The sequence below is a fragment of the Ursus americanus genome, chromosome 1 (assembly GCF_024610735.1).
Source record: "Ursus americanus isolate L20-20 chromosome 1, mUrsAme1.1.p, whole genome shotgun sequence".
NCBI classification, from domain to species: domain Eukaryota; kingdom Metazoa; phylum Chordata; class Mammalia; order Carnivora; family Ursidae; genus Ursus; species Ursus americanus.
This window is the reverse complement of record NC_142127.1, coordinates 106,539,223-106,564,802: the sequence shown is the minus strand read 5'-3', so window position 1 is coordinate 106,564,802 and position 25,580 is coordinate 106,539,223. Positions and strand designations below refer to the sequence as shown.

Genomic DNA, 25,580 nt, shown 5'->3' with positions numbered 1-25,580 from the left:
TCCCCTTAACACCCTCACCCCCTCTGAGCCCCCATCGCCCTCTCACCCCCTCTGAGCCCCCTGGCTCCAGGGCTCGTACTGATGGAAATCAGCCTCAGTTTTCCCAGCTGAGCTGTCTGCCGCCCGCACACCTGTGCAGGTGTCTGAGGGGAACGTGGGGCTGGCCTGCCCCTCTACACCCCGCTCAAGGCAGGCAGGGGGTAGGCCTGGCAGACAACGCAGAGTGGGGGTGCCGGGGTCTGCCCCCTGTGCCAGCTCAGGGCTGCCTGGGCCCATTTCTGGGAGAGGAAGTGGGAGCCAGCACCGCCTTCCTAGACGGAGAACCAGCATGTTTGGTGAGAGGGAGCACCCTAGAAACAGCCCCAGAGGGCAAGACCACACCACTCCTCCCCACCTACCAGCTCCGGAGAGTGAGGGGACGGCCCGGCTGGGCCCCCAGTGGCTGCGGGGTGGTGTCCCCTGCTCCAGGGCCAGCATCCTGGCAGGGAGGCCACGTGTGCAGGCACCCCCCTCCCCACTGGTCACCCACCAACATGTGGAGACTTCCCCAGACAGGTGACTTCCTGCCACTGTGCTCCTCCCTCCCCTCCCCCAGCTGGCCCTCCTCAGGCCCACCTCCTTAGAAGCGGGATCTCCAGACCCAAACTCCCCCTGCCCCACCCCCTGCTCCTCCAGGCCTTCTGGCCCTCCCCCCACTTAGCTCCATGCACTTGTGAGCAGGGACCCTGACACCTCCGCATGGGCCCCGCTGTCCACCCCAGCATCTCTCCCTGCACAGGCTTCAAGGGGCAAGGGAGAGCTCCCACCACCCCTGCCCATTTAGGGGTAGAAACTGAAGCCCAGAGGAGGAAGTGGCTGGGCCCCACCCCCCACATCCCACCACCAGGGCCCCCTGCCCAGAGGTCCCCTGCCCACCCTTCCCCACCACAGCAGCCCCAGGCACATCCTTCCAGGCCCCAGCCTGACAGGAGTCCCAGAGGGGCTCCCCACCCAGCGTGGCTCCCCCTTCTCTCCCTGCCTCTCTGTCCGTCTCTGGCGTCCCCACCTGTTTCTAGCACCCCACTCGGTCTGGTTTCCCTGATAGAATTTCTCATGAATTAAAGTAGCTTTCTGTGTACTTCGCTCTTGCTCACGGTTGGGACCACCGCTCTCAGCCACGTCCGTGCGGGGCACACAGGAAGGCCTCGTGAAGCTGCTAGCCAGTTGGCAGCGGCCCTGAGGGGAGCATGCGGGGGGCTGGGGCCTCTCCCTCAAGGCCCACGGCCACACAGGGCAGGCTCCAGGTTTCAGACCAGGTCCGTCCTGTTGCGGCTGGGCAGCCGCAGACCCCCGTCACAAGCCTTGCGCGGCCCCCACTGGAGCCCCTGCGAGCCTCCCCCAGCCTGCGCTCTGCGCTCAGCAGGCCTGCTTTCCCGCCGCCACCCCCTGCTGGACTCCCTGCGCCCTCTCCTGCTTCGCACCTGCAGAGCCCACGTGGCCGCCCGTGCGGAGGATCCTTCTCACCTCTTCCTCCTGGTCCTCCGCCCCTCTCGTTGGGGTTGGAGGACACAGGGCTACTCCGCTGATGACAAAATACACATCACTGCCCCGTGGAGCTGAGCCTTCTAGGGAAATGAGCGGGGGAGGCTGAGTCACTCCACGAGGCTGCTGGATGTGGCCCAGGGGCCGGCCCAGGAAACGTCCAGACTCTGGCCACTCCAGCCCTCCCCCAGCTCCCCTCCTGTGGTGAGAACAATGCTCCCACCCATCTGGGTCAAATGAGGAAACACAGTGCCTAGGAAGAGGGCAGAGGGCCCTGAGGACACTGGGCAGTGCAGCCTTGACCCACCCAGGGTCGGCTCCCCAAGCTAAAATGTACGTCCACTCTGACCTCACTCTACTCTCTAGTCTGCTCCCTCTTCGCCCCCACCCTTGGGGCCCCCGCCTGGGCACCGTGCTGGACACGGCATAACGAGGCAGACTACCCAGGTGGGTGCGCACAGAGGGAGGCATGCGCTCCCATCGACTCCCGACTCCTGGGGGTTCGCAGAGGGCAGGCTAGGACCGGAGGCTTCTTGGAGGAGGCGGCACTTGAACTGGGCCTGGAAGGAGGGAGGAGGTGGAGATGGGGAGGGTTTTCCTGAAGGTGGAAGGGTGCCAGCGGGGCAGGGAAGGAACAAGCTAGCCTGGAGGAGGAGCAGGAGGGAAGCAGCTTCCCTCCCACAGCCTGAAGCGCGCAGCAGGCGGGGAGGGCGGCTGGACGTCTGCTCTGAGACAGGGCCCTTTCCCCAGGTGGGGGGGAGCCAGAGCGGAGCCCCGAGCGCTGCCCAAGTGGCCGCCAGTCAAAGACGGCATCGGAGCTCGGTTCATCCTCATGACCGGGTGAGATGCTCTGGCGGACGCCAGGGCCTCCTTTGCCCCACCCTGGCCCCAGCCCTGCCCCAGGCACCTGGTGGATGGAACTAGCGAGGCCTCTGGAACCTGGGCTCAGCCACAGTCTAGACTATGTGCAGACTGGAGCAGAAAGAGGACCAAACTTCTGTGGCCACCACCACCATGGACACTTTCTGTTCCCCTCTTCCCAGAAACCGGGTCTGGGAAACTCCACCCTCCCTGTCACTGGTCTGGCCAAAAGCCAGATGAGGATGATGGCAGGGGTGGGGGGGGTGAGGGGGGCGTGAGAGAGGGATGGGGAATGTCAAGGGGGAGGGGTCAAGGGGGGCAATCCCACCTGCCATCCATCCCCTGAGGACCCCTCCACTCCTCAGCAGGGTGGCCTTGCCTGGGGTCCGTGGGTGGCCACCCCCTCCTGCTCTTCCTCACAGACCCTTTCACCCCTGTCCAGCCTCCTCTTGACACGCGAGCTCCTTCTCACTCTTGGGAGGCTAGTGTCCTTCCCACACACAGGAAAATGAGGCCCCCTCACATGGAAACACTCTGGAACTCCTTCCCAAACCTGACCCCTGCCAGCCTGTCCCTAGGTCAATCCCAGGCACTGCCCCCCATAAGGAGGGCTTCTTCTCTCCCACTACCCCCTGGCCCTGGGGTCTTCCCGTAGCGTTCAGACCCAGCCCAACTTCCCGGAGGGAGGGAAGGTCACACCTTCCTGTCCCCTTGGCCCTCTCCCCTCTGGCATCTACCCTGTACCCCAGGAAATGGCTGGGGTGCAGGGAAGGCCAAGGATAAGAGCCCCCCCCCCCCCAGCCTCCAGCTAAAGCCCCAGGCCCAGGCTCGTGGAGCACAGCCTCTGAGGGGGCGCTGGAGGATGGCCGCCCTGTTTCCGGAAGCTGGCACGCACATCTGTGGGGCAGGAAGAGCCTTGCGGTCGTTTGTTCAGCTCTGACACTCCCTGACCTCTGGACCTCTCATGCTATCTGTGACATGAGAGCAGCACACGCCAGGACCCGACACGGAGGCGGCGGGTCTAGGACAACACTCCGGAGCCCCGGAGTCCTGGGGTGGGCAGCCCTGGCTCTGGCCATCCAGTGCTCCCGGCCTTGCTCTCTGTGCTTCCCCTCAGCACCCCCTCGGAAATCTTCCCCCTGGAGCCCCTTCTTCCAGCTTCACCCTGTACCCAGGAAGGCTCTGCTGGGCTGCCTGGGACCCCGCAGCACTGGACAGAGGATCTGGTCAAGCCAGGCGCTCAGATACCACGTCCACAGTCCTTTACAGACAGAGATTGGCCCAAAAAAGGTGAGGAGGGGGCTTTGCCAGAAGGGAGAAGCCACCACAGGACAAGGGACACTGGAGAACTTAGGGACATGAGGGCATCTTGAGGGAGTCCTGAAGGGGTCCTGAAGGGTCCTGTAGGGGCCTTGAGGGGGTCCTGAGGTCCTGAGGGATTTTGAGGGGTCCTGAGGGGTCCTGAGGTCCTGAGGGGGTCCTGGGGTCCTGAGGGCATCCTGAGGGGATCCGAAGGAGGTCCTGAGGGGGCCTGAGGGATCCCTAGGTCCTGAGGTGGTCCTGGGGTCTGAGGGTCCTGAGGGGTCCTGGAGTCCTAAGGGCATCTTGAGGGGGTCCTGAGGGCATCCTGAGGGGGTCCTGAGGGCCTGAGGGGTCCCCAGGTCCTGAAGGGGTCCTGAGAGCCTGAGGGGTCCCCAGTTCCTGAGGTGGTCCTGGGGTCCTGAGGGTTCCCCAGGTACTGACGGGGTCTTGAGGTGGTCCTGGGGTCCTGAGGGGTCCTGAGGGGTCCCCAGGTACTGAGGGGGTCCTGAGGGCATCCTGAGGGGGTCCTAAGGGGTTCCAAGGTCCTGAGGTGGTCCTGAGGGCATCCTGAGGGGCTTCTGAGGGTCCTGAGGAGGTCCTGAAGGCCTGAGGGGTCCCCAGGTTCTGAGGGGGTCCTGAGAAGGTCCTGAGGGGTTCCCAGGTCCTGAGAGGGTTCTGAGGGGTACCCAAGTCCTGAGGGCTTTCTGAGGGGTCCTGAGGGGGCCCTGAGGTCTTGCTGACCTTGGCTGCTCCCACTTATGGCATCCTAGGTCATGTCACAGGGGTGGGCAGCATGGGAATAGAGGGATCGGAGGGGTGCATGGGGGGCTGCTGTCCTGTCCTCCCACCCTCCAGCCTCGCAGACACACACAGGCTTAGCGTGGGAGCACCCTGGGCACCGCCCTTTTCAGTGCCTCCTCATGCCTACCCCATCCCCTTCAGGAGCAGCAGGGCGCAGCCTCCTCCAGCCTCTGTCCTTGGACAGTCAGGGACCAGGGCTCGGGGCAGCCATCCTCCCCCACACCTCCCACCCCCTCTGCTTGTGCTCAGCTGCGTCTTTTGCCCCCAGCTGGAAGATGCCTCGGGGCATCTGGACACCTGCAGATGACAGATTTGTCCCCATCTGCGGGCTGCCACACCCCACACACCGCACCCTCATCCAGCATGGCGGGCCGCTGCTCCGGGGAGCAGGTGCTGGCCCACGGCTGACCCCAGGGTCCCCAGCGGCCACAGGATGGCTCACTCACCCCTGAACAACTGCTGCTCCCCTCTTCCTGGGCTGGCTCCTCAAGGGGCTGTGCCCTGGCCTCTGCTGCTCCCTGGAGCCTCTCTGGGACCCTGCCAGGCAGTGGTGGTTGGGGGTGGGTGGTGGGGTGCCGCTCCAGCCGCAGGTTCCTCCCAGCTGCTTTCCGCTTTTGCTGCCCCTGAATTGCTCCCTTGCTCTGACAGACCTTCCCCTTTCTCTGCCCGGGGAGCTCTCTGACTGCAAGGCTGGCTGCTGGCCTCACGCCAGGTCCCATGCCTGCTCTCACGCCTGGGGATGCTGCCCTCGAGCGCCACCCTGTCTTGGTCCCCGGGGGCAGCAGAGACAGCGGTCCTGGAGCCCGCCTGGGGAGCCGTCCCCCCTCACCGCGCCCACCTCCCTAGGAGGGCTCCTCTTCCAGGCGCTGAGCTGCGCAAGAGCCTGATAAGACTCCCACGGCCGGGGCCCCCAGGCTGGGAATGCGGTGGGCAGAGAGCAGCAGCTCACCCCTAACTTTCAGGCTGGGGATGGAGCCCGAGAAGGGTTATCTGCCTGGAAAGGGGCACGTGTCTTCAGGAGGGAAGGGGTTTCCCCTGTCCCCCACCCCCCCACGCCCCGCTCCAAAAACAGCTGGCCTCCTGCCTGGGCTCCTCTGAGCCAGTCTGTCTGCGGTGGCCCCAAGAGGAGGCTTGCGCTACCAGCACCCCAGATGCCCAGGCCGGGGTCCTCAGCTTCCCCTGGAGAACACTGCTGAGCATTCCCAGCTAGTCCTGTGTGCTTCCCCTTGTCCCTCCCCAGGACCACATCCTTTAGAGGTTGGGCAAGAAGCCAACGGATAGAGATACGAACAGATTCACAGAAGAGGAAACATGAGATGGAGACGGTTCACTGGAGACCTAAAAAGATGCTCAGCATCTTCATAAAATGAGAACTTGGGATTAAAAGTACGCTATGGCACGATTTGTCCCGGTCAGATGAGCTGAATCCCAGCGCCTGACAGCCATCTATGGGGGAAACATCCTCGGATATCATCTGTTGGTATTTAACATGATCCAAACCCCAGTAGAGGGGACCTGGAAATCCCGCAAAATTAGAGATGCCTTGCCCTTTGGCCCAGTAATCCCACTTCCAGGAATCTTGCCAGAGACAGAACAGCAAAGTGAGGAAGAGGACACTGGAGAGGCTATTCCCTGCCGGGCGGTAGAGTAGCGCAGCCTGGAAACCACTCAGACGTCTGTCCAGGGCCCTGCGTGCGTGAGATGCTTGTCCACTCCACGGGGCACGGGGGTTGTAAAAAGGAAGGAGAACTATTCTATATACTACTAATAGTTTTCTCCAGGATAGATCGCTAGGGGGAAAAGCATTGATGTGTAATTATTTATAGCACGCCAGCAACTTCTATCTTTACAAACGGAGGGATAAGCCATTAAATTTGTTTTAAATTAAATTATTACCTACAGGGAGCAGGCGGGAAGGAGGTGAAGGGAGGCTGGAATAGAAACTATTATATCTTGATTTGTAGATTCGGCTTTAGAGCCATGTAAATATTTATGTAATTACTAAGTTAAATTAAATTACATTTTTAAAGGAAAATTTTTAAACTTGAAAGCAAGATAAAACCAATTAACTTGCATTAGCACCTGACAGCATAATCCTAGCAAAGTCTTCCAAGTGATTTTTAAAATCAGTATTTGACTACGTATCTACATAGCCTGAGTGTGAAATGAATGTCAAAAATGTTTCATTTCTGTAATCATTTTCCAAATAATGTTAAAACAGAGTTTCATCTGTACATCTGCATAACCCAAGGATTTTTATGGTACATAAGAGTGACTTAAACTGTTTCAGTAATCATGCTATTGATGGTAGTGTTGCTATTGTTATTTTGGAATTATTGTGCTGTGGGATACAGCAAATGAATCATTATGCTGGGCATTGTTGAAGTTTGTGGTGTGGGATAAAGGAGATGCAGACGTATTTTCAATAAGGCCCAGCGAAAAGCATGCAGATGCGAATTTGAGTGAATAGTATCAGTAAGTACTCGTACTCTGTCATATCTTAAAAAGAAAAGTTCGTATCTTAGTTCTGTCCACTGACAAGACCTAAAAACAAGAACCCCAAGCGCCCAGATTTTGGTCTCTAGATACCATTTCTCTTGAGGAGAAAGAGGGGCGCATGAAGGCAGTGGGCGTTTGTAGGGCTGGGTCAGGAAACTACAGAATAGGCCTGGGATCGTTTTTCATCCTAGGGAACAAAGCAGATCAAGACTCTTGGTCAATGTTTAAAGGATTCAGAAGTTAACGTGAGTTCACGCCCACTGGCCAAACACGAGATGCCTGAATGTGATAGGAGAACCGCTTCCGTGAACTGGAACACAAGAAAGTGCTTAAATCCGTGACTTTGCAATTTTACTTAACAAACAACCAGTCCTTCGTGAAGTGGCCGGCCACAAACAAGCAAGTCACACCTGAACTTGGTTAAGCCCCTGGAGCTCACTCCGGGGACAAGAGCCAGAGGGCACGGAACGGGGTCCGCGACACCCCAGGGGCGCAAGCAGCAAACTCCGGTCTGTGGGCCCCTCCACAGGGCTGGGCATCCAAAGCAAGAGGGAAGAGAAAGAGATGAAGGAGAAACCTGCCACTTAAGAGACTTGACCACACGTCAGTCAGGGGAGGGCGGGGACTTTATTTGGATCCTGTTGAGCTGCTGGTGCCCGCGGCCGATTAGGGTGCCGAGCCAAACTGCAAGTCACAACCAAGTGTCATAGCAGAGTCCAGAGACCAAAGAGAGGCAAAGGCCTCTCAGTGTTCCATTTGCCCCATGGTTACACGAGACAAGAGTCAGACGGCCTGCAGACGGGGCAGGAGGACGGGGCAGCGGACGAGGCAAGAGTCCCACCTGCGCGTGGTGCGGGGGGACCAGGAGCAGTGGGGCAAGGCTGGGAGTAGAAAGCACCAAGTCAGAGTGGGAAAAGAGCCTCGGCCACCTCCCAACACCCGGCGGATGAAACCCATTCCGTGGGGGACTCGGACCTTGGGGCCATCTGCTCTGGCCTGGAGAGCTGAGGCCTCCTCAGAACTGGGGGGCTGGGCTGCCTCCACCACCCACCTGGGCAGCAGCCTCCACACCACCAGCTCCAAACCTGCACTGCACAGGGGGGAAACGAAGTCCCGGGGGGGCAGGGACTGGCTCAGGGGTGCTGGGAGCGCACAGAGGAGAGAACTGGAATGCTCAGCACGGGCTCGTCCCAGCACGAAGTTTAGGATGCAGCCCGCACCAGACCAGAGGCCGGGGAAGGAGCAGTGAGGGACTTGAGCTGACCCTCAGACATGGGTGGGCTACGGAGGGCAGGAGGGCCACAGAGGTGGGGAGGAGGGGGACAGTCTGGTGTGAGGGTGATGGGAGCGGGGGAGAGGGAGGATAGTGGGCCCCTCCACGGCTGGGGTTGGGTGCCTGGCTGGAGTGAGGGGAGGTCAGGGGGTGGGCAGGGTTAGGGCTGTGTTAGGGTAGGGTTAGAGCCACGCATTAAGGAGCCATAGAGCAAATCTTGATTTTTTACTTGCTACTTGCTCACTTTAAAAATCTGGAGTTCAAGGCTCTTTTTCCAGAATCTTCTCTGCTTTGTGATCAGAGAAAAACTCTAAAGGCCTGATATACACAGGAAGCCATTTTAGATTTCTTTTTAGACTTAGAAAGAAATCAGGCTTTGGTTCAAACCAAAAGCCCGATTTGCGGCCCACCGTGCACTCGTCATACACCTGCTTGTGAGTAAGTGTCTGAAAGGAAAACCGTCTTGTCCTTGAGACACGAATCGACGCTCCTACTCTCTGCGTTCCTTGACAGCAAACTCCTGACTCCTGCCTATGTGCTAATCTATACTCTTTTGAGCTTTTACAAGATGTAGACAGTATATAGCCCTGTAAAACTGTTCACTCTCTGGAGCCCTTTCCTCCCCGTGAGGGCACACTTCCTGGGCAGCTGTCCTAATTGGGGCTCAAATCAAACTCGTTCTTACTTCTAGAGATTCTAAAGGTGTGTTCCTCTTGCACTGACATTCCTCCCTCCCCCCCTTCTCTCTCTCTCTCTCTCTCTCTCTCACACACACACACACACACACACACACACACACACACACACACAGTTTTGTGGTCCATGCTCTCCCATCCACTCACCCTCACCTGGAACACCCCACCTCGGCTCTCTCCTCCCCCACTGCCCGTTTTGCAGGCCCACCCGCAGCAGACCGCTCCCAAGCAGCTTCACCCGCACGCCTGTCCACTTTGACTTCCCCAGCACGTATTTGCCGAGCACACCCCTGCCAGGCCCTGGGCTGCCTGGGTCAGCCGCCTCCTCTAGGTCAGAGGCAGCGACAGCGACAGCTGCCAGCGGGGTGGGGCTTATTCTTGCAGGAAGTCACACTAAGGGTTGTGGAAAGCCACACTGTCTGGCAGCCAGAGGCACGGTCTGACTGAGAGACCGGAGCTCCTCCGTGGGCCCAGCCGTCCGCTGAGCCGCGCTAGCAGAGCGTGTGATGGCTCCGGTCTCGGACCCTCCTGCAGGGAAGGCTGAGAAGGTGCTGTTCTCAGTGGCATACACCCAGACCTGCCCGTCGGGGTCAGCCGGGGCCACCGGACGCAGGAGGGAAGCCCTTTACACTACACAGTCCCCCATTGGCAGGTGCACAGAACCAGGACTCCCCTGGGGCCTGGCCGCTGGGACTCCCTTGGCGTGGCTGACCGGTCAGTACCGGTCAACAAAGTAGAGGGGTGAGGCAGCCGTGGGACCGCCCAGAGCCTGTGGGGCTCTGTGGTCTGCAGCCCCAGCTTGGTCCGGTACATCCTGCAATGGGGGTATTGGGGGGGGGGCAATGCCAGACATGAAAAGAGGCAGAGGCTGGAGGTCGCTGATGCACGGGGAGTCCCTCTGCGGGGTGGAGGGGGCACAGGTCTGCGTTCTGTCCCTCCCCTCCTCATAAGGACGAGCCAAGCTGGTACCCACCCCATAGGCCGGGCGAGGCCAAGGCCTCTAGGGCAAAGCAGAAAGCCGGAGCCCAGACATGGGGCACACTGAGTGTGGCCAGAGCCCGGACCCATTTTCTGCGAGGGCACTGAAGCCTGGAGAACGCAAGCTATTTCTGGAGGTCACTGGGCCAGGAGGCGGCGCCGCCGAGGGGAACCAGGCGGCCACTGAGGATGCCTTGGGGGCAAGGTCAGGGGAAGGAGCGATATGAAGCAATGACGACGCTGGCACAGACCGGGGGCTGCTGTCCAGGAGGGTGCACGTGCTGGGGCACACGCTCCGTCTCTTCCAGCATAGCAGCCATGGCCTGTGCCCCTCTGCCCCTGCCGTGTTCCGGAAGCCCAGCTTAGCTGGTGGCTGGCTGCCTACTCCAGGCTGCCTTTCCATCTGCAGAGGCTGCAGATCCTGGAGGCCCTCCTCCGTCCTCCACTGGACCCCAGAGACCCGGTCACAGGGTCACAGCGAGGGCCACTCACACAGCAGCACCAGCTTCTGATCCTGCCTCTGCCATGGAAAGGCCAGCCCCTGCCTTCTTGAGGCATCCTGCCCCTTTGTGAAGGGGCCTGTGCCACAGCCCCCTGCCATCCTTTGGACGGGTGGCGCGTTAGCTGGACACCCCGGGTGACAGTGACAACATGGCACTGGTGAGTTGGAGAAGCAGGAGGTGGTGGGAGAGAGGCCTGGCTGAGATCAGGGCCCACTGAGTCCAACTGGTTAGGGGCCCAGGGGCCTGAAGGGACGCCTCCTCCCACGTTAGGAGCAAACGGCTGCACCTGGCAGCTCCTCGGGGTGTCTCCAGGCATCGGGGGGGTAAGGCCCGGCACGGACAGGGAGGAGGACGTGACTGGTGCCAGCTGGCTCTCTTGGGCTGCTTCCTCTGCTCCTGTACCGGGACAGTGCCCACTCCTACCTGGCCCTCCAAGCCTGTCCACACCCGCTGCCTCCTCCCCAGCCCAGCCCCACCCGCCTCACAGGCCAGCTGGGCCCATCCAGAGGCCGCAGGCACGCCCAGTGCATGGGCTGCTGGGCGGAGTGCCCCTGGGGGATGCAGGGCCCAGGCCTTCCCCTCCGCCTCAGTGAGAGCAGACTCGGCCACCAGGCAGCCGAGACACGACTCATCTGTAAACCACTGGGTACTCATGTTTATTTATAAAGTCACTTCCTAAAAATGTTGCACATAGATAGTTCTTGACAAGATTTGTCCTACTACGCTCTCGTCTGCTGGAAGGCCTCTCTCCCGAGCTGGGGGCAGACGCCAAGGAGGGTCGCCAGGAAGCTCTGCTGCCCCAGCGCGTGGGACAGAGACGCCCTGCGCGGCTTCCCCTGCCCTCCCTGGGCACCTGCTCTGCCCCAGGCTACGTCCCCCGCAGGATGGGGTCTTCACCTGGACCCCCGAGCACATGCAGCCGTCCATCCAGCTCAGGACCGGCCCCCACGGCGCTGAGGCTGGGGGCACCGTGTGAGGGAGCCCCTCAGCACCCCCAGTCGCCAGAGCGGACACGGGGTTACGCGGTTAGGTTTTCATAACTGCCATGAAGGAGGCCTGCGGGAGGAAAGATGGTGGGGTCGGGGCTGCCCTGGATGGTGGCTGGGGGCCCACCCCCCTCATGCACCCGGTGGCACTGCTGGGGGTGTGACTGCAGCCCCAGGCTTCTGGCCCTCCTGGCCAGAGACAAGTGTGCCTGTGTCCCAGGGCACAGCCTGGCCTGCAGCGCGGCCTCTGGGGGGAGCGTGGGGGAGAACGCAGCCCCCGGGGCACCAGGCAGCCCCCAGGTGGAGTACGGGGCCCGCCCCCGACCCAAGCCCCACACCTACCTCCTGGAGGAGCTGCCCCAGCCTCTCCTGGCTGTGAATAGAGCGCCTGCAGGAGAGAGGACAGCGCAGCCCAGCTGGCCCCCAGCTCGAGGAGCAGCCGTGCTCTCCCTGCCTTCCCCCTGCGGGTGGCTGTGCTCCACTGCTGCTGCTGTGCCGGGACAGGTCAGAGCTGGGGCAGGCAGGGCGGCAGCAGGGCGGCGGGGAACAGGGAGGCGCACATGATACACTGAGAACCCCCAGCCCTGGAGCCACACCTGTCTATCCTGGTGGCGATGGTCACCGCGAAGGCCCCTTCTGTGTCTGGCAGGTAGGTGGAGGGCACGACCCTGTAGGTCCCCGGCGACAGGTGGCAGAGCCGGCTCACTTCCTGGGCGTAGCGATGCGGCACACAGCTCACCACAGGCTCCTGGAGCAGCAGGCCGGGCGCACCCTGGCTCCCCCCGTCCACCGGAACCTGGGAGATGCACGGGCTCAGACAGGGCAAGCCTGTCCTTTGGGCCGCCACGACCACCAGGAGGTGCTCTCCTTCTCAGTTTGGGACTTCACTCCCTTTCTGAGGCTGGGATGTCCGGGGTCAGGACAAGCCTGGGGCCGTCTGCCTGGATCTCCCATCACACATGGGCCCTTTTCCAGGAAGGAAGACCTGCCAAGCCTGTCAAGATGGGCTCACCACTCACCAAGGCCCCACGACCCTTGTCAGGCGGGCAGCCCTGCCTGGGGGACCACCACCATCACCACTGCCCAGGGCTCTGTCCAGAGAGTCACCTGACTGGCCCTGGCACTTTCATCAAAGCCTCTGGATGCCCCAGCTGGTGGCCCGGGTGGAGCAAGACTCCAGAATGAGCCCTCCGCTCTTGGGTAACGCAGCGGCTCTGTCCTCCCAGGGGTACAGAAGCTTCTCAGAGACACGCCCACCCTTCCTTCCCGTCATCTGCAGCCCAGGCTAAGTGCGTGCACCCCACAAGGGAGCCTGGGACACATCCTGGCCATCGCCCCAGCCCGTGCTGCCTTGGGCACCCACCAGTTCGTCAAGCCCCTCTTGAAGTAGGGCCCCCAGGAGGAGCACACGTGCGGGCTGGGAGCCACTTCATTACTGTGGAATCTGGGCCTGCAACCTCTGACCTCTGGCACTGTGCCTGCCCTCCTTCCCCCAGCCACAGGTCTGCTAAGCGTGTCCTACCTGCAGCACGGCACAGTGAGCAGGCTGAGGTGGAGGAAGATTTGGGCTGGCGTTCATGACATACGGGCCCCGCTTGGGCCTCAACACCCGCTCCATTCCACCCATGACAGCTTTCTGATCTGAGAATGAGCAGCTGCATTCGGTGGCATCTGTCTGCCAGGACCCCACACTATCTTTTGTGGCCCTTTCCCTCCTTTTCCTGCTCTGCCCGGCGAGTCTGGGCCAGGACCTCTTCCTGCCCCCGAGCTGATGCCTGCTCCCCAGAAGAGCAGCCCAGGGGTGTGGGGCACAGGAAGGGCGGGGCTGCGTGGCTCTGGGGCAGCTCTTGGTGGGGCACGCCATCGGGTCTCCTGGGCAGGAGGCACAGTTCTGGGGAGCAGAAGTGACCTCGTGACACCGTTGTTCTAAGCTGAGGGAGTGGAGGAGGGGCCGTGTGTGCTGACCTAGGACCCCAGTGAATTACAGACTTCAGGAAACCCAGACATGATCTTGCACGGGACCGGCCAGCCCGGCTGTGCTCACACGATCGAGTCCAGGCCTCTGTCATGCCTGGCCACCCATGGGGACACAGACCCTCTGAGGGCCTCCCCCCCGCCCCCGGAGCAGGAGGAGGAGCTTGCCTGGAAGATGTGGAAGCCGATGGGATGGCACTGGCTGTCTTGGCAGTGCTGGTGCAGAGTGACGCGGACACAGCGGGGGCCTGGGCCCTCAGGGACCGACAGGGGGAAGCACGGGTTGCTAGGGTAGGAGGCAAAGTTCCTGCTGCCCCCTGCTGTCTGGCCAGTTCTCCAGGAGCCCCGCAGCTGCACGGTCTCCCACTCGCCGGCGGGCAGGGCCTCCCCAGGGGCAGGGCTCCCGGCCGCCGGCTTGATGGCACTGTCAGGGAAAGACACACAGGAGGGCGGCTGGCAGCACGCTCCAGGCCTGCCCACTGCAGGCCACGAACGCACACGCACCTCCAGGAAGCTGCCCAGGCCGCGCTCCCCTTTCCTCAGCTGCAGGCCTCAGGAGAACAGCCTAGAGCCCTTCCTTGCCCCTCTCACCTGAGGGAGACTCTCCCGCTAGAGAAGACCCGCAGCAGAAACTGCCCTGGCACGTCCTTCAGGAAGGTGCTGGGCACAGCCAGGTAGTAGCCGGGCGCGAGCTCGCAGCGCAGGTGCACCTCCCGGTCATAGGCGTGGCACACGGTGCCGGCCACGGGGGGTGTGGACAGGACCCTGGGCAGGCTGACCCGCCGCTTCTCCACCTGCACAGAGGAGGGCGAGCACCACCGTCCAGAGACCGGCCCCGCCGCCTTGGCCCGGCAGAAGGGCCTCTCAAACGACTTAACAAGCGAGCACCCAGACCCGTGGGTCCCTCCCCGGCACGGTGGGGGCCGGCTCAAAGTGCCCCCCAAACCACCTCTCACTCGACCCTGCTCTGGGAGAGAGGAGACCCATCAGACCGCGCTGTGCCCCCCCTTCCTGCCAGCCAGCCAATGGCTGCTCGAGTTCTGTCTCCCTTTGTCCGGCAGGCACCGGCTGCGCCGGGCGGAGCTGGGTCTGTGCGAGCTCCAGCGGCCGTCTGACCCTGGAGGACGAGGCACGGGAGGCTCCCTGCAGTCGCTTGTGTCCCAGCATGCCCAGAACCTGAGCAGGGAGCCGGGCCCAGGGCGGAGATACCTTCCAGATATGCAGGCCCACGGCCTGGTAGTCCTCACGCCGGAAGCTGGCCGGGCTCCACGCTGCACACTCGTCCCCCACTGGCGCCCGAGCCCGGCCCGCGGGGCGCACCCTGGGTCTCTGCAGGACGGCAACAAACACCTCGCTCGGTTCCGAGACCCGCAGCCAGAATTTGGGGTTGCTGGGAAAGCCGCTGTTGTTCCGACAGCCTCCGGCGGACTGCCCCTTGACCCAGGCCCCGGGCAGCTCCTGGGTGTGGCACAGAGCCTTTTCTAGGGGGAGAACCAGCAAGCAGCAGCTTCAGGAAAGGGCTCCCACCCGGGCATCCCTGCCACTTGCACAAACACCAGCTGTGGCACCCCACAGGAGGGGGCCCCTTGGTCTCCCGCCACCTCAAGCCACCTGGGACGGGAGGGGACGAAGCCATCTCTCCACACACAGGAGCAGCAGACTAGGGCCTGGGGCGAGGGCTGTGCCCAGGAGCCCCCAGGGGAACATGGTGGCCACTCAGCCCTAACCACATAAGGCAGAGCCCGTGCGGGTTGTGGCACCCCCACAAGGGCCTGTCCCAAGTGATGGGGGCCTCCCCTTGGGTGCAGGCCTCCCCCTTACCCGAGTAGAGGCTCTGCAGGTGGCCGGCCTCTGTGATGGGGAAGCCAACGGTGACCTCGTCGAACTCCTGGAGGAACTCCTCCTCCTCTACCCAGAACTCTCCTTCCTGCAGCTGGGACAGCAACTCAGACTCATCGGCTGGGTCCACCTGGCTCCACCCTTCGCCCCTGGAAGGCACGTCACTTCAGTGGCGGCCCCTCATCCCGGAGCTGACAGCACTGACTGAGGAGCCCTGCGCCCTGCCAGCTCCCTGCTGGCTCAGCTCACACTGGCTCTGCACCGGCCCTTCCTCGGGCTAATCCTCACTCCTTCCCCGAGGCTCCTGCCTCGGGCTGTCCCCATGAGCGGGCCAACGAAGGATGTGCCCGACCGCCTCAGACCGAGTTGCCGCTAGCCTCCAGCACTCAGAAGCAAGGGTCAGATCTGCTGACCAACTGCGGTCGGCCAAGGGGAATGGACCCAGTGCCCTCACTCAATCCTGGTCCCCGGCATCAGTAAAGATCTTAGAGCTGTACTGCGGCTTGGGCGTCCCACGTGTCCGTGTCACCCCGCAACCTGACCGGGCATCCACCATTCCGTGAGCACCCTCGAGATAGAAGCCCAGGGCCTAGGGTGGCCTCGGTCCCAGCACCAAGCACTAATCCAGCCTCCTAAGGCTGTCTAGGGCCAAATACAGGACCCAGGGGACCACAAGCAGGTGCCAAGAGGGCCTTGTGGGAGACCAACCGCGCACCGTGCTGACCAGCTACAAACTAGCACGGGCACACACACGGCTGTGACAGCTCCCCGCTGCCACTCGGGACCCCGGCCCCCTCCCCTCACTGACAGCAGCACAGCCCTGGCCTTGGCCCACACTCACCCCTGTCTCCAGGGCCCCTGCCAGCACCGCCGGCCCCAGGGGTTCCGAATGCGCAGCAGCAGGACGCTCTGGCCAGCCCGCCCCTGGAGCTCTCGCAGATCCGACACAATGAAGGCATGAAACTCCCCCAGCTCCCTGGCACCTGGGTGAGGAACAGCTTGGTTGTAGACAGGAAGTCCCCAGACAGAGCGGACGCACAGGTCTGTCTCCTTCCCCACAGGACGCTCCTGCACACCCGACCTGTGACCACAGTAACACCCAGACCCCACGGACCACTGGGGCTCCTTTCATGACCACTGTGGATAAGTGAGCTCAGAAGTGGCCTTAGCCAGTGCAGAGCCACAGCAAACGACCTGGGTGTGGACTGTGGCTTGGCTGCCACGGGTATGACAGGTCACTCCCTTCTCGGGGCCTTGGTCCTTGCCTGGGTGGATGAGCGAGGATGGCCGGCTGCCGACAAGGCAGCACAGGGTGCCTGGTGCTGGGCCGGTTCTCAAACATGCGGCTACAGGTGTTGTCGCCAGCAGGTCTGGGACGGGTCTGGGACCGCCAAGAAGAGCAATGTCCTCTTGGCAAGGCTGGCTGGGGGCAGGGCAGGGGGGACCGCACAGCCAGGGGCCGCGGGACCAAACACTGCTGGGGGGAACCCTGGAGCCTCAGAGAGGAAACCACCCCACTTGCCCAGAGACCCCTGAGCTCTTGGATCAAACCATGTGGAAGTGGAGGAGGCCCATCTGGGGAAGAGGGGTGGCAGTCCAGAGAGGAGAAGAAACTTCGGGAATGTCTTTAAAAGCTTTATTTAGAATGGTGTCATAGCCACCACTCTGGGTGTCTGCCCGAGTCCCCAGTGCTGAGTCACCTCCGAGGGATTCAGCTGAGCACAGCGGCCCTCTCTTTGCCTGGGGGTTTCTGCAAAGCCTGGAGAGCTAAGAATTAGTCCTGCCCCACCCCGGGGACAGCTGATGCCAAGCCTCAGGGAGAGTTCTGACTCTGCGTCCTGCACAGTCAGCACGGCCCTCCGCGGGCTTCGCCTCCCCAACGTGGTGGCGCCCCAGGCCTCACCCAGACCCGGCAGCGTTCCCCATCCACGCGTGTCCGTTTATTTCAACGTCCATGTTCTTGGGCCAAAAACCTCACTATGAAAATCATCCTACGTGTGAACACTGTTAAACATGAAAACGCTCAGTAACGCTACCTATAATGTGAGAACTTGGAAAGACCTGAAACGTCAAGCATTCAGGGAAAGAGTAAGGAAACAGGAAGCGCCACTGACGGAACGAGACGCCGATGCCCTGCACGGCTTCTGAGAAAGTGGAACGCAGTACCAGGCGTGACGCACATGCCTGTGTGTGGAAAAGCCCCGAGGTCTATGGAAAAGTCAAAACAGTTCTGTGTGCGGGCTTTCCTCCTTCCGAGAAACTCTCTTTAATGAGCGTAGATATCCCTCAAATGAAAACCTGAGTTCGATTTTGCCGGTTTGCCAGCTGGGCCAGAGATGCCGCCAGCACTGGGTTCTAGAGTTTCTGTGTGGCGGCCGCCCCGGCAGAGGCTCCAGCCTCATCCTACTCGTAAGTTGGGGAAAAAGAAGAAAAAAGTCAAGGGAAAAAGGGACCCTCTCTCCAGAGAAGGATGGGCGGCAGGGGAAGGTCACACACCAGATACCAGCTTTGAAGGACAAACATCTTGCTTCCCACTTAGTCCCGACGGGGTCCCGAGAACAAGGCCCTGTGTACCTGTGGGGGCTGTGGGGGCGCCTGGGGTGCAGGCCCGTCCCGCTGCGGCCCGCCCTCCACCTTACCGTCTCTGGGGCTGAGCACCGAGCAGCTTATCGGACAGCGGTCCTTGAGGCTGAGCAGCTGCTGGCAAAGCCCGCGCTCCGAGCCGCCAGGCCTGTCCTGCTGGCCGCTGCTTCTTGCCGAGTCCTTCAGGCTCCACCTTTCTGCCAGGCCACCGGTGAGGTCCACCAGGGCATCCGCCACCTGCCCTGCCCACAGGTGCTCATAGGCCCCGTAGACCCTGGAAAGACAAACACACGGAGTGAGCCTCTGGCTCTGGGGCATGTGCCCGGCTGTCTTCCATCCCCGTGTCTGCAACACCCCCAAATCACCTCACCCACCACTTCAAGCGCTTCTCTGTACTCCTGCCTCATCCTCACCAAGTGCAGAGGTCCTGTGACCCTCAAAGGCCGTAATGCACAGTGGCCCAGCGACGGCCTGTGGCCTCCGGTGCAGACACGAGCGTGAGGCAGCGTGGGGCACAAGGCCGTGAACACCCACTCCTTTACTTCTCACGATCAAACCCCACCCTGGCCGTGGGACAGAGGTGCTCGTGCCCACATCAGCGCAGGCCCTCCTCACTCCCTTCTTGCAAAGGCCTGCTTAGCAGGACGGCCTCTTCGGGCAGGCTGCTCACTGCATTCTAAGAGGGAAGTGTTCCCACTCGGACCTGGGCTGAGGGGCACAGCCTCAGGCAGGACCACACTAAACAAGCACTGAGACCTGGTTGGCTTCACTCCTCCCATGGTTTGCTGTGGTGGGTGATGCCTTTGGGCCCGACTTTGAAACAAGGGCGGAGAAAGAGGGAGCGGGTCGGGGAAGACGCACACCACAGGCCACGTCTCAGAGTTTCTGTCTCTGGGCGGGTCGGCCCCACCGCAGGCCTGGCTGCCAGGTTCCTGGAACTGAGGAGGGTACTACAGCCCAGGGAGAGCGGAGACGTTCTACCCGGGGGTGGCCTAACGCAGCTGTGGCTCCCCAGCCCGCCCCGGCCCAGCCCCTCCAGCGTACTTGGCATAGACCTTCTCCAGTAAGGGAAGCCAGAACACATCTTCTCTCTGGCACCGGGAGAAGCAGAGTCTCCCTGCAAGACAAGGCAGACGGTCATCTATGGTCACCTCCACCCAGCGTCCAAACTGCCAAACTCGACAGGTAAAGGAGCCGCGGTACGTGTGGTCACGCCAGCTCGGCTGTCCAGGAGGAAAGACCTACCACGCACAGGGAAAGGCAAAAGGAGAACATGAGAGACAAACCACGCAGTGTTTCCCAAGCACCGTCACCGGAGCCGCTCCACGGAAGCCTCTGCTGCGCCAGGGGCCCTGCTTCACTCCGCAGCTGGACGTCAGCGTTGGTGCAAAGCCCAACCACCACACAGAAAACTAACGCACCTTTTAACAGAACATTTTAGGACCACACTGAGGAGGCCAAGCATCTCCAAAAGCTTAAAGCCAACCATGACGTCCTACTGTTCCAAATAAACAATCACCCGGAGTCCAAAACAAACGTGACTTTTACAGGCAATTCCCGACAGAGCCGGCTGCAGATGGCAGTCACAGCGCCCCCGCCAGGGGAGGGGGTGGACACGGCGACCCCCCAGCTGCAGGTGGGTGCCTCAGGAGCTCCGCCAGCGCCTGGACCCAATGCACTCACTGTTGGCTTTGGAGTTCTGACCCAAAGTAAGACACATGTGGGCTTTGCACCTACACAGACTTGTCTGGTCCTGGCTCTGCCACGTACTAGCTACAAAGGTGACAACAATGCTTTTTGCATCCTCGTTTGCAAACGGGGGTCAAAGCCAGCAAGGCCTGTGAGAATTAAGGCCAGCAACTATGGTGTGCTCAGCACGGCCTGCCTGGGGACACGGGAGTAGCTCTGAACGGGTCACCACTGTCAACATTGCTGCATCCGTCAGTACCATCCAGCAATGAGGCAACACTGTGAATGCTCCTGGAGAAGCAAGCACTCTGAGCAGGCCTGTTATACCTGGGCTAGCTGCCTAGCATCCGAAACAGTTTTATCACCTTTTGCCAATTCATATTCAAAACCTGTTAAAAAAAAATCAACTAGCTAGGGAAACTTACTCCAAACCAGGGGCACAGGATCCCTCAGCCGACCCTCTCCTACTCTAGGCGGGCTGCTCATCTTGGCATCGCGAACACACAGCTCTGCCTGTGTGAGAACCCAGGGCTCAGGAGGGCAGAGCGGAGCAGAAAGCACCTGCGCTGGCGCCATGGGGACAGGCGGACACGGTGTCCACGCCTCGGAGCCCCTGTGGCCCGAGAGCAGAGCCCTCCGTTCCCACCAGCCACGCCCGGAGGCCACAGCAGGGCCCACAGGGCAGAAGGTTCAGCTGCCCTGCCTCCTGCTTCCTTCCTGTGCACAGCAGACAGGAAGACAGAGCAGAAGAGCAGCCCGCCCCGCCACAGATACCTGGTCCAGGAGGTGCCGGCTCTTCTGCAGGGCGGCACAGGCAACCAGGAGCCAGCAGTCTCCCAGCAGCCCTTGCTTCACCTGTCCCTCCTGGGGGTTATCTGCAAACAGCCGGGGTGTGGCACAAATTTCCTGAAATAAAGAATATCGCCCAGTTATATCACGCCTGAAGGCTAGTCTCTAAAACTAAGAACACAGGATCTAGGTGACAGGCACCGGGGAGGAGCTCTTCTGGTCACCCACATTGCCTAAGAGGGGAGGGGAGGAGAAGCAGCTGGTCTCTCGCAGCCGTGATCTGTCAGCCCCTTCTGGCTTTAGATCACCCTGCCCAGCTTAGGTCCTAGGGTCCCTGTCTCTCTGTCTACCTTCCTTAAGTGGCAAAACCCCAACTCTAGATGAATTCCACCATCCCCCTTCTCAAAACAGTTAACTTGCCCTAGAAAATGGTTTCACTTTAAATTCATAACTGATCCTCCATACTGCTGGAATCCTGCTTAATTTCCCCAAAACCCAGACTACTTTGTACCTTCCCCTTTCTCCCTCTCTTCTTAACACTTCCACGTCCCCGCCCTTGCCCACGCCTGTCTGAACTGATCACCCTGCCGGAAGCTTCCTCAGAAGCAACCCCTACCTGACCCCTTCTCCTGCCTTTAGAGCCTGGGTTCCTCCCATGACCCCCTCCATCCTCCACCCCTGCAGGGAGAATTCCACCAGCATAAGGCAGAGAGAACCCCCATCTTCTGTACGATACGTTCCCCCTTGCATTATCTCCCCTTGAGGCGTCCCTCACTGACAGACTTCTCGAAAGAGCTGCCCTCCTTACTTCTTCCCTCCTGCTTACTCAGCACAGGCCCCTCTAGCCTCTGGGCCAGTCGCTTCTGTGTTGTCAAATCTGACGGGTTGCCTCTGTTCTCATCCTCCCTGACACTTGGGAGCATCAGAACAGTGGCTGTCCCCTTGCACTCCCCCACAGTCCCCTCTTGGCTCCCATGGTTCCACGTGTTCCTGGCTGTCCTTTCACCTCACCACCTGCTGCTTCTCCAGGCTACCTGCCAGGGCACCTGCTTGAACCCGCTGGAAAATGTTAGGGTCCCTTAAGGCTCAATTCCAAGCCCTCTCTTCTTCAGACCCACTTTCTCCGGAGATACTGTTCGGGGCCCTGGGCCCTGTAACGGTCCCCATTCCCAGAGGTCCCGGTCCTCCAGCCCAGAACTTTCTGAGCACCTGACTCTCATGCCCAACTGCTGGCTGACAGCTCTGCTAGCACCTTTGAGAGCAAAACGCAACGCGAGAGTCCCATCCCTAGCTATCTCTCACCTCCCAGTGCCCCCAGCATATCAGACAGGACCACCATCTAGCCAGGTGCTCAGGCTAAAAATCTGGAAGTTGTTCTTGATCCTTGCTTTATCCTTACTCTCTACTTCTAATCAGTCACTAAAACGTATTAATCGCCCTCCAAATTATTTCTCAAATCCAACCACTCCAAAGCCACATCCTAACGGTTGCCATGTTACCCTGAGCCCCTTTACCTTTCTCTAGGACCACTGCATTCCTGCTCCGTCAATCCACTTCCCAGCTGGCAGTAAAGGTGAGCTTCTTAAAACATAAACCCACTCAAATCGCTCCTCTATTAAAACCCTCTAATGGCCTTCCCACTGTGCCTAAAATGCATTTTTAACCCCAATTCCACTGGCATGACCTATAAGACTTCGTGCTTTGGCCCTTGCCTCTTTCACAACAAACCAGCACTTTCCGTGCTGCCCAAGCACCTCCGTGGCCAGAGCCAAGCTGCTCCAAGGACTGGTGACCAGGGAGAGGTCCCCACTAAGGCTATGTACTTGCAGGCAGGGGAGGGTTCTTCCTGAGAAGTCTTACTCAGCAGATAAACCATTTCTAAAGATAACACAGCACTAGGTCAGAGCGTCCCTTTAAATTGCCACCTTCAAGCTTCACGTGTGAAAATGCAGGTGCACAAAATCCAAATAGCGTTGCCCTTCCAGAAGAGCATGAGCGTAGTCGATCCCGGCAAACACAAAAGACAGAGCAGGACCGCCTGTGGCCAGGAGGGCCAAGCAGCCCAGAAGCTCAGTCCTGGCCGCCCGTCGGAGCAGAAGTGGGGCTGGGCAGGCGTCTGCTAGACCAGACGTCTCGCTCTGCCCCGAACCTCCTTCGGAACCGAGCTCTGGCGGGCGCGGGCCAGGAGCTCCGCGGTGGCTCCCTCCCGAGGGACCCCGCTCTCCTGAGGGCCGCAGCGGCACACCGCCCGAGACAGCGCGCGGGGTGCGGGGCCCGAGGTTCGGGGCGCGGCCCGAGGTTCGGGGCCCGGGCCGAGGTTCGAGACCCGCGCCGGCCTCCCCACCTGGGGCCGCCTCCATGTGATGTCCTCGCGGAACTGGGCCAGCGGCGTGGAGAAGCTGGAGAACAGCGAGGAGTCCGAGGCGGGGAAGTCGGCGTCCCGGAAGAGCTCCCTGGCTGGCGCCCGCATCCTGGGCGCCCCGGGATCCCATGGGCTGCCCGCGCCCCCGGCGCCGAGCGCGGCCCCGGAAGAAAGGCGAGAACACTGCCGCTCCCGCGCGCCCGCTCGGTCGCCGCGGGAACCGCCGGGCCACGTGACATCGCGGCCCAATCGCACTCGAGCGGCGGACGCACCCCAGGGGGCGTGGCTCTCGAGGTCGGCTCTCGCGAGACCGCACCGTCGCCCTGGCTGCACTTCTCTTTTCGGGGAGGGGTCTGGAGACTGACCCGGCCGCAACTGAGCCCCGATATGCCCACGGGCGTCGTGTCCGCGAGTCGGGGCAGCTCGGACCGGTGCGTTGGGGCCTCCTGGACTCGCGGGCTCTTGAGCTGAAGGGACCAGCGAGGCCTCCTTGGGCGAGGTCGGGCCGCGGACTACAGGTCCCAGCATGCAGCGCCCCCTCCCAGAATGCGCCGCTTCTCTCGGCGCTGGCCGGTCCGGCCGCCTGTTGGGGGAGGAGCCCGGGAGAGGCTCGCTGGGGAAGGCGGTGGCGAGCCGCTGCGGGGGCCGAGGGCTGGGCTCCCGCCCGCAGCCGGCCGGGGGGAGGGCCTCTGGCCTGGGACGCTGTCTCGAGGCCGCCTGGGATCAGACACGCTGGATCCTGAGCGGAGCAGGGAACGAGGCTGGAGCAGATGTCCGGGCATGTGGTCCTGGTTGGCTGGGCAGTGAGTGACCTGCTGGACGTGCGCTAATAGCTGCGGGGAGGCCAGGACAGGGACTCCGGGACCTGCCTAAGTATTCATCCTTGCTGCAGGAGCCGGTACTTTCCCATTCCTGGGAAGGACGGAAGGCAGTCAGCCGGAGGCTTGTCTGCCTGTCCCCGAAGCCTGCTTCGGTGGGACCGGAGCCTTCACAGAGGGTCGGGCTGGGGAGAAGGGGCCTTAACCCTTCTCGTGGCAGCTCTCCCCCTCTACTAGGATTACTCAGATCTTGCATTCCAGGCTGCTTTTACCCAGCCCCCTGATGGGAAGGGTAGTCCGACCCAAGCCCTTCTGCGACGGATCCAAGTCCCTACTGGCAGAAGAGAGACAGCCTGGTCCTGGAGCATCTGCTCCAGGTTCCCATGATAGCTGCAGCTACTCCCTCTGAGAGTGTCACACTGTGTGAGCCCCACCCACCAGGCTGTTTTGGGGGCCTAGGGTACTCTTGAGGTTCTAGAAAACGACTGGGTAGCTCAACATCTGTCTCTGGATTGCTAGGACTTCATGACCTTTCAGCATTCCTATGGTGGTAGCTCCCCCCGAAGATGCTGATGACTCCTTGGGAGGCTGGAGGCTGCACTGTAGCTGAAGGGAATCCGGAAAGGCCTGGGCTCTGCTTCACGTCAGGGTCCTGAAGGAGTGAGAGACAGGTTTCCTATCTGCCCTGGAATGCTGGACTCTTCTCTCCAGGTAGCACACTGGGGTGGTTAGCAGCAGAAACTGAAGCAGCTCAGGATCTGGACTCTAAGTAGGGGCCTTTGCTGTGCCACTCACCCAGGCTTCCAAGGTCTGGAGACCAGGCTGCTTCCTGCGGACATGTACCACGCACATCTGAACATTTCCTTCCCTGAGCCTATGGGTGTGAGCGGGTTCAATGGAATCTGAGCCCTGCCTGCCCCCCTCCAGCCGCCCAGGTTATCACGACTCTGGAGTTTTTGTGCTCTGTGACTTAGCTCACACTTGTGCCTGGATGACCCCCTGTTGTTTGTCAAGGGATGTTCTCTGACTTCGCACCTGGGGCTGGGGCTTGTCTGTTCCGAACCCCCACAGCTCCTCCCTGTTTAGTGGGCAGTAACCAGGCCTTGCATTCTCATGGGGACACAGAGGTTAGAAACTAGTGTCCTGGGGCGCCTGGGTGGCACAGCAGTTGAGCGTCTGCCTTCGGCTCAGGGCGTGATCCCGGCGTTATGGGATCGAGCCCCACGTCAGGCTCCTCCGCTGTGAGCCTGCTTCTTCCTCTCCCACTCCCCCTGCTTGTGTTCCCTCTCTCGCTGGCTGTCTCTATCTCTTTCAAATAAATAAATAAAATCTTAAAAAAAAAAAAAAAGAAACTAGTGTCCTGCCCACACGTCACCCAGAGTGGGGGAGGGGAGAGTGGAGGTGGCCCAGGTGAAGGGACAGGCAGCAAGAGCTGGACCGTGGCTGCAGCCCTGGGTGGCAGACTGCCATGTTCCATGAGGATCCAGCACGTAGCTGGCCCTGCCTCACCAGCAAGAAGCTGATTTAGTTGGGGCAGCTGAAGTCATCTGGGGAGTCTGGACCTCTCCCTAGCCTGGGGTCAGAAGTTGTAGAGGAGCGTGTGCCCAAGCTCAGAGCAACGGGACACGGAACCGTCCTCTGGGGGGCTGTGGGGGCGTTTCCCGCAGTCTACCCAGGGCATGTGATGGCCTCTCTCGTAGCCAGTCTTGGCTGCCGGCGTGTGGAGGTGTGGTAATGGAAACTGCTGCAGTCAGCTTGTGACCACAGAGGGGGCAAGCCAGAAGACAAAAGCCCGCACGCAGACACTCCAGAGCAGGACGATGAAGAGCCCGATGACGCCCCGAGCCCCTGAACTTGTTGGTCCTGGGATCGTCCACCTTGGGATTTCTGGTCATGGATTATGAATAGTTTTACAGTTTGAGGAAGTTTTGAGTTGAATCCTTTATTTAAGCACTATAGACGTCCTGAGAGACCTGTATTCATTGTCTACCACTGTGTATCAAGTTACCCCAAAACTTAGGAAGACCTTATGAATTTGCAGTTTCTGTGGGTTAGGGATGTGGCAGCAGGTGGGTGGTTCTGGCTGAGGGTCTCGGGATGGTGGTCA

The 25,580-nt window shown here is 61.0% G+C and overlaps 1 protein-coding gene across 4 annotated transcripts; it reads right to left on the bottom strand.

Moving 5' to 3' along the window:
- Window positions 1–11,068: 11,068 nt before the first annotated feature.
- Window positions 11,069–22,892, bottom strand: CAPN10 (calpain 10). 4 transcript variants are annotated; one of them, XM_045795904.2, is made up of 12 exons: window positions 22,638–22,892; window positions 20,279–20,410; window positions 18,860–19,056; window positions 17,872–18,089; window positions 16,074–16,215; window positions 15,215–15,381; window positions 14,603–14,874; window positions 13,985–14,187; window positions 13,562–13,817; window positions 12,016–12,215; window positions 11,762–11,909; window positions 11,069–11,489 (listed from the first exon to the last, which is right to left on the bottom strand). In XM_045795904.2, the coding sequence occupies exons 1-12, from the start codon at window positions 22,761–22,763 to the stop codon at window positions 11,460–11,462; spliced, it is 2,091 nt and encodes a 696-aa protein (XP_045651860.2). In that variant the 5' UTR covers window positions 22,764–22,892; the 3' UTR covers window positions 11,069–11,459. The 4 variants fall into 4 exon arrangements, with proteins under 4 accessions (XP_045651860.2, XP_045651862.2, XP_045651863.2 ...); XM_045795906.2 differs by having other exon boundaries at window positions 11,762–11,807; window positions 22,638–22,891; XM_045795907.2 differs by lacking the exon at window positions 11,762–11,909.
- Window positions 22,893–25,580: the final 2,688 nt, after the last annotated feature.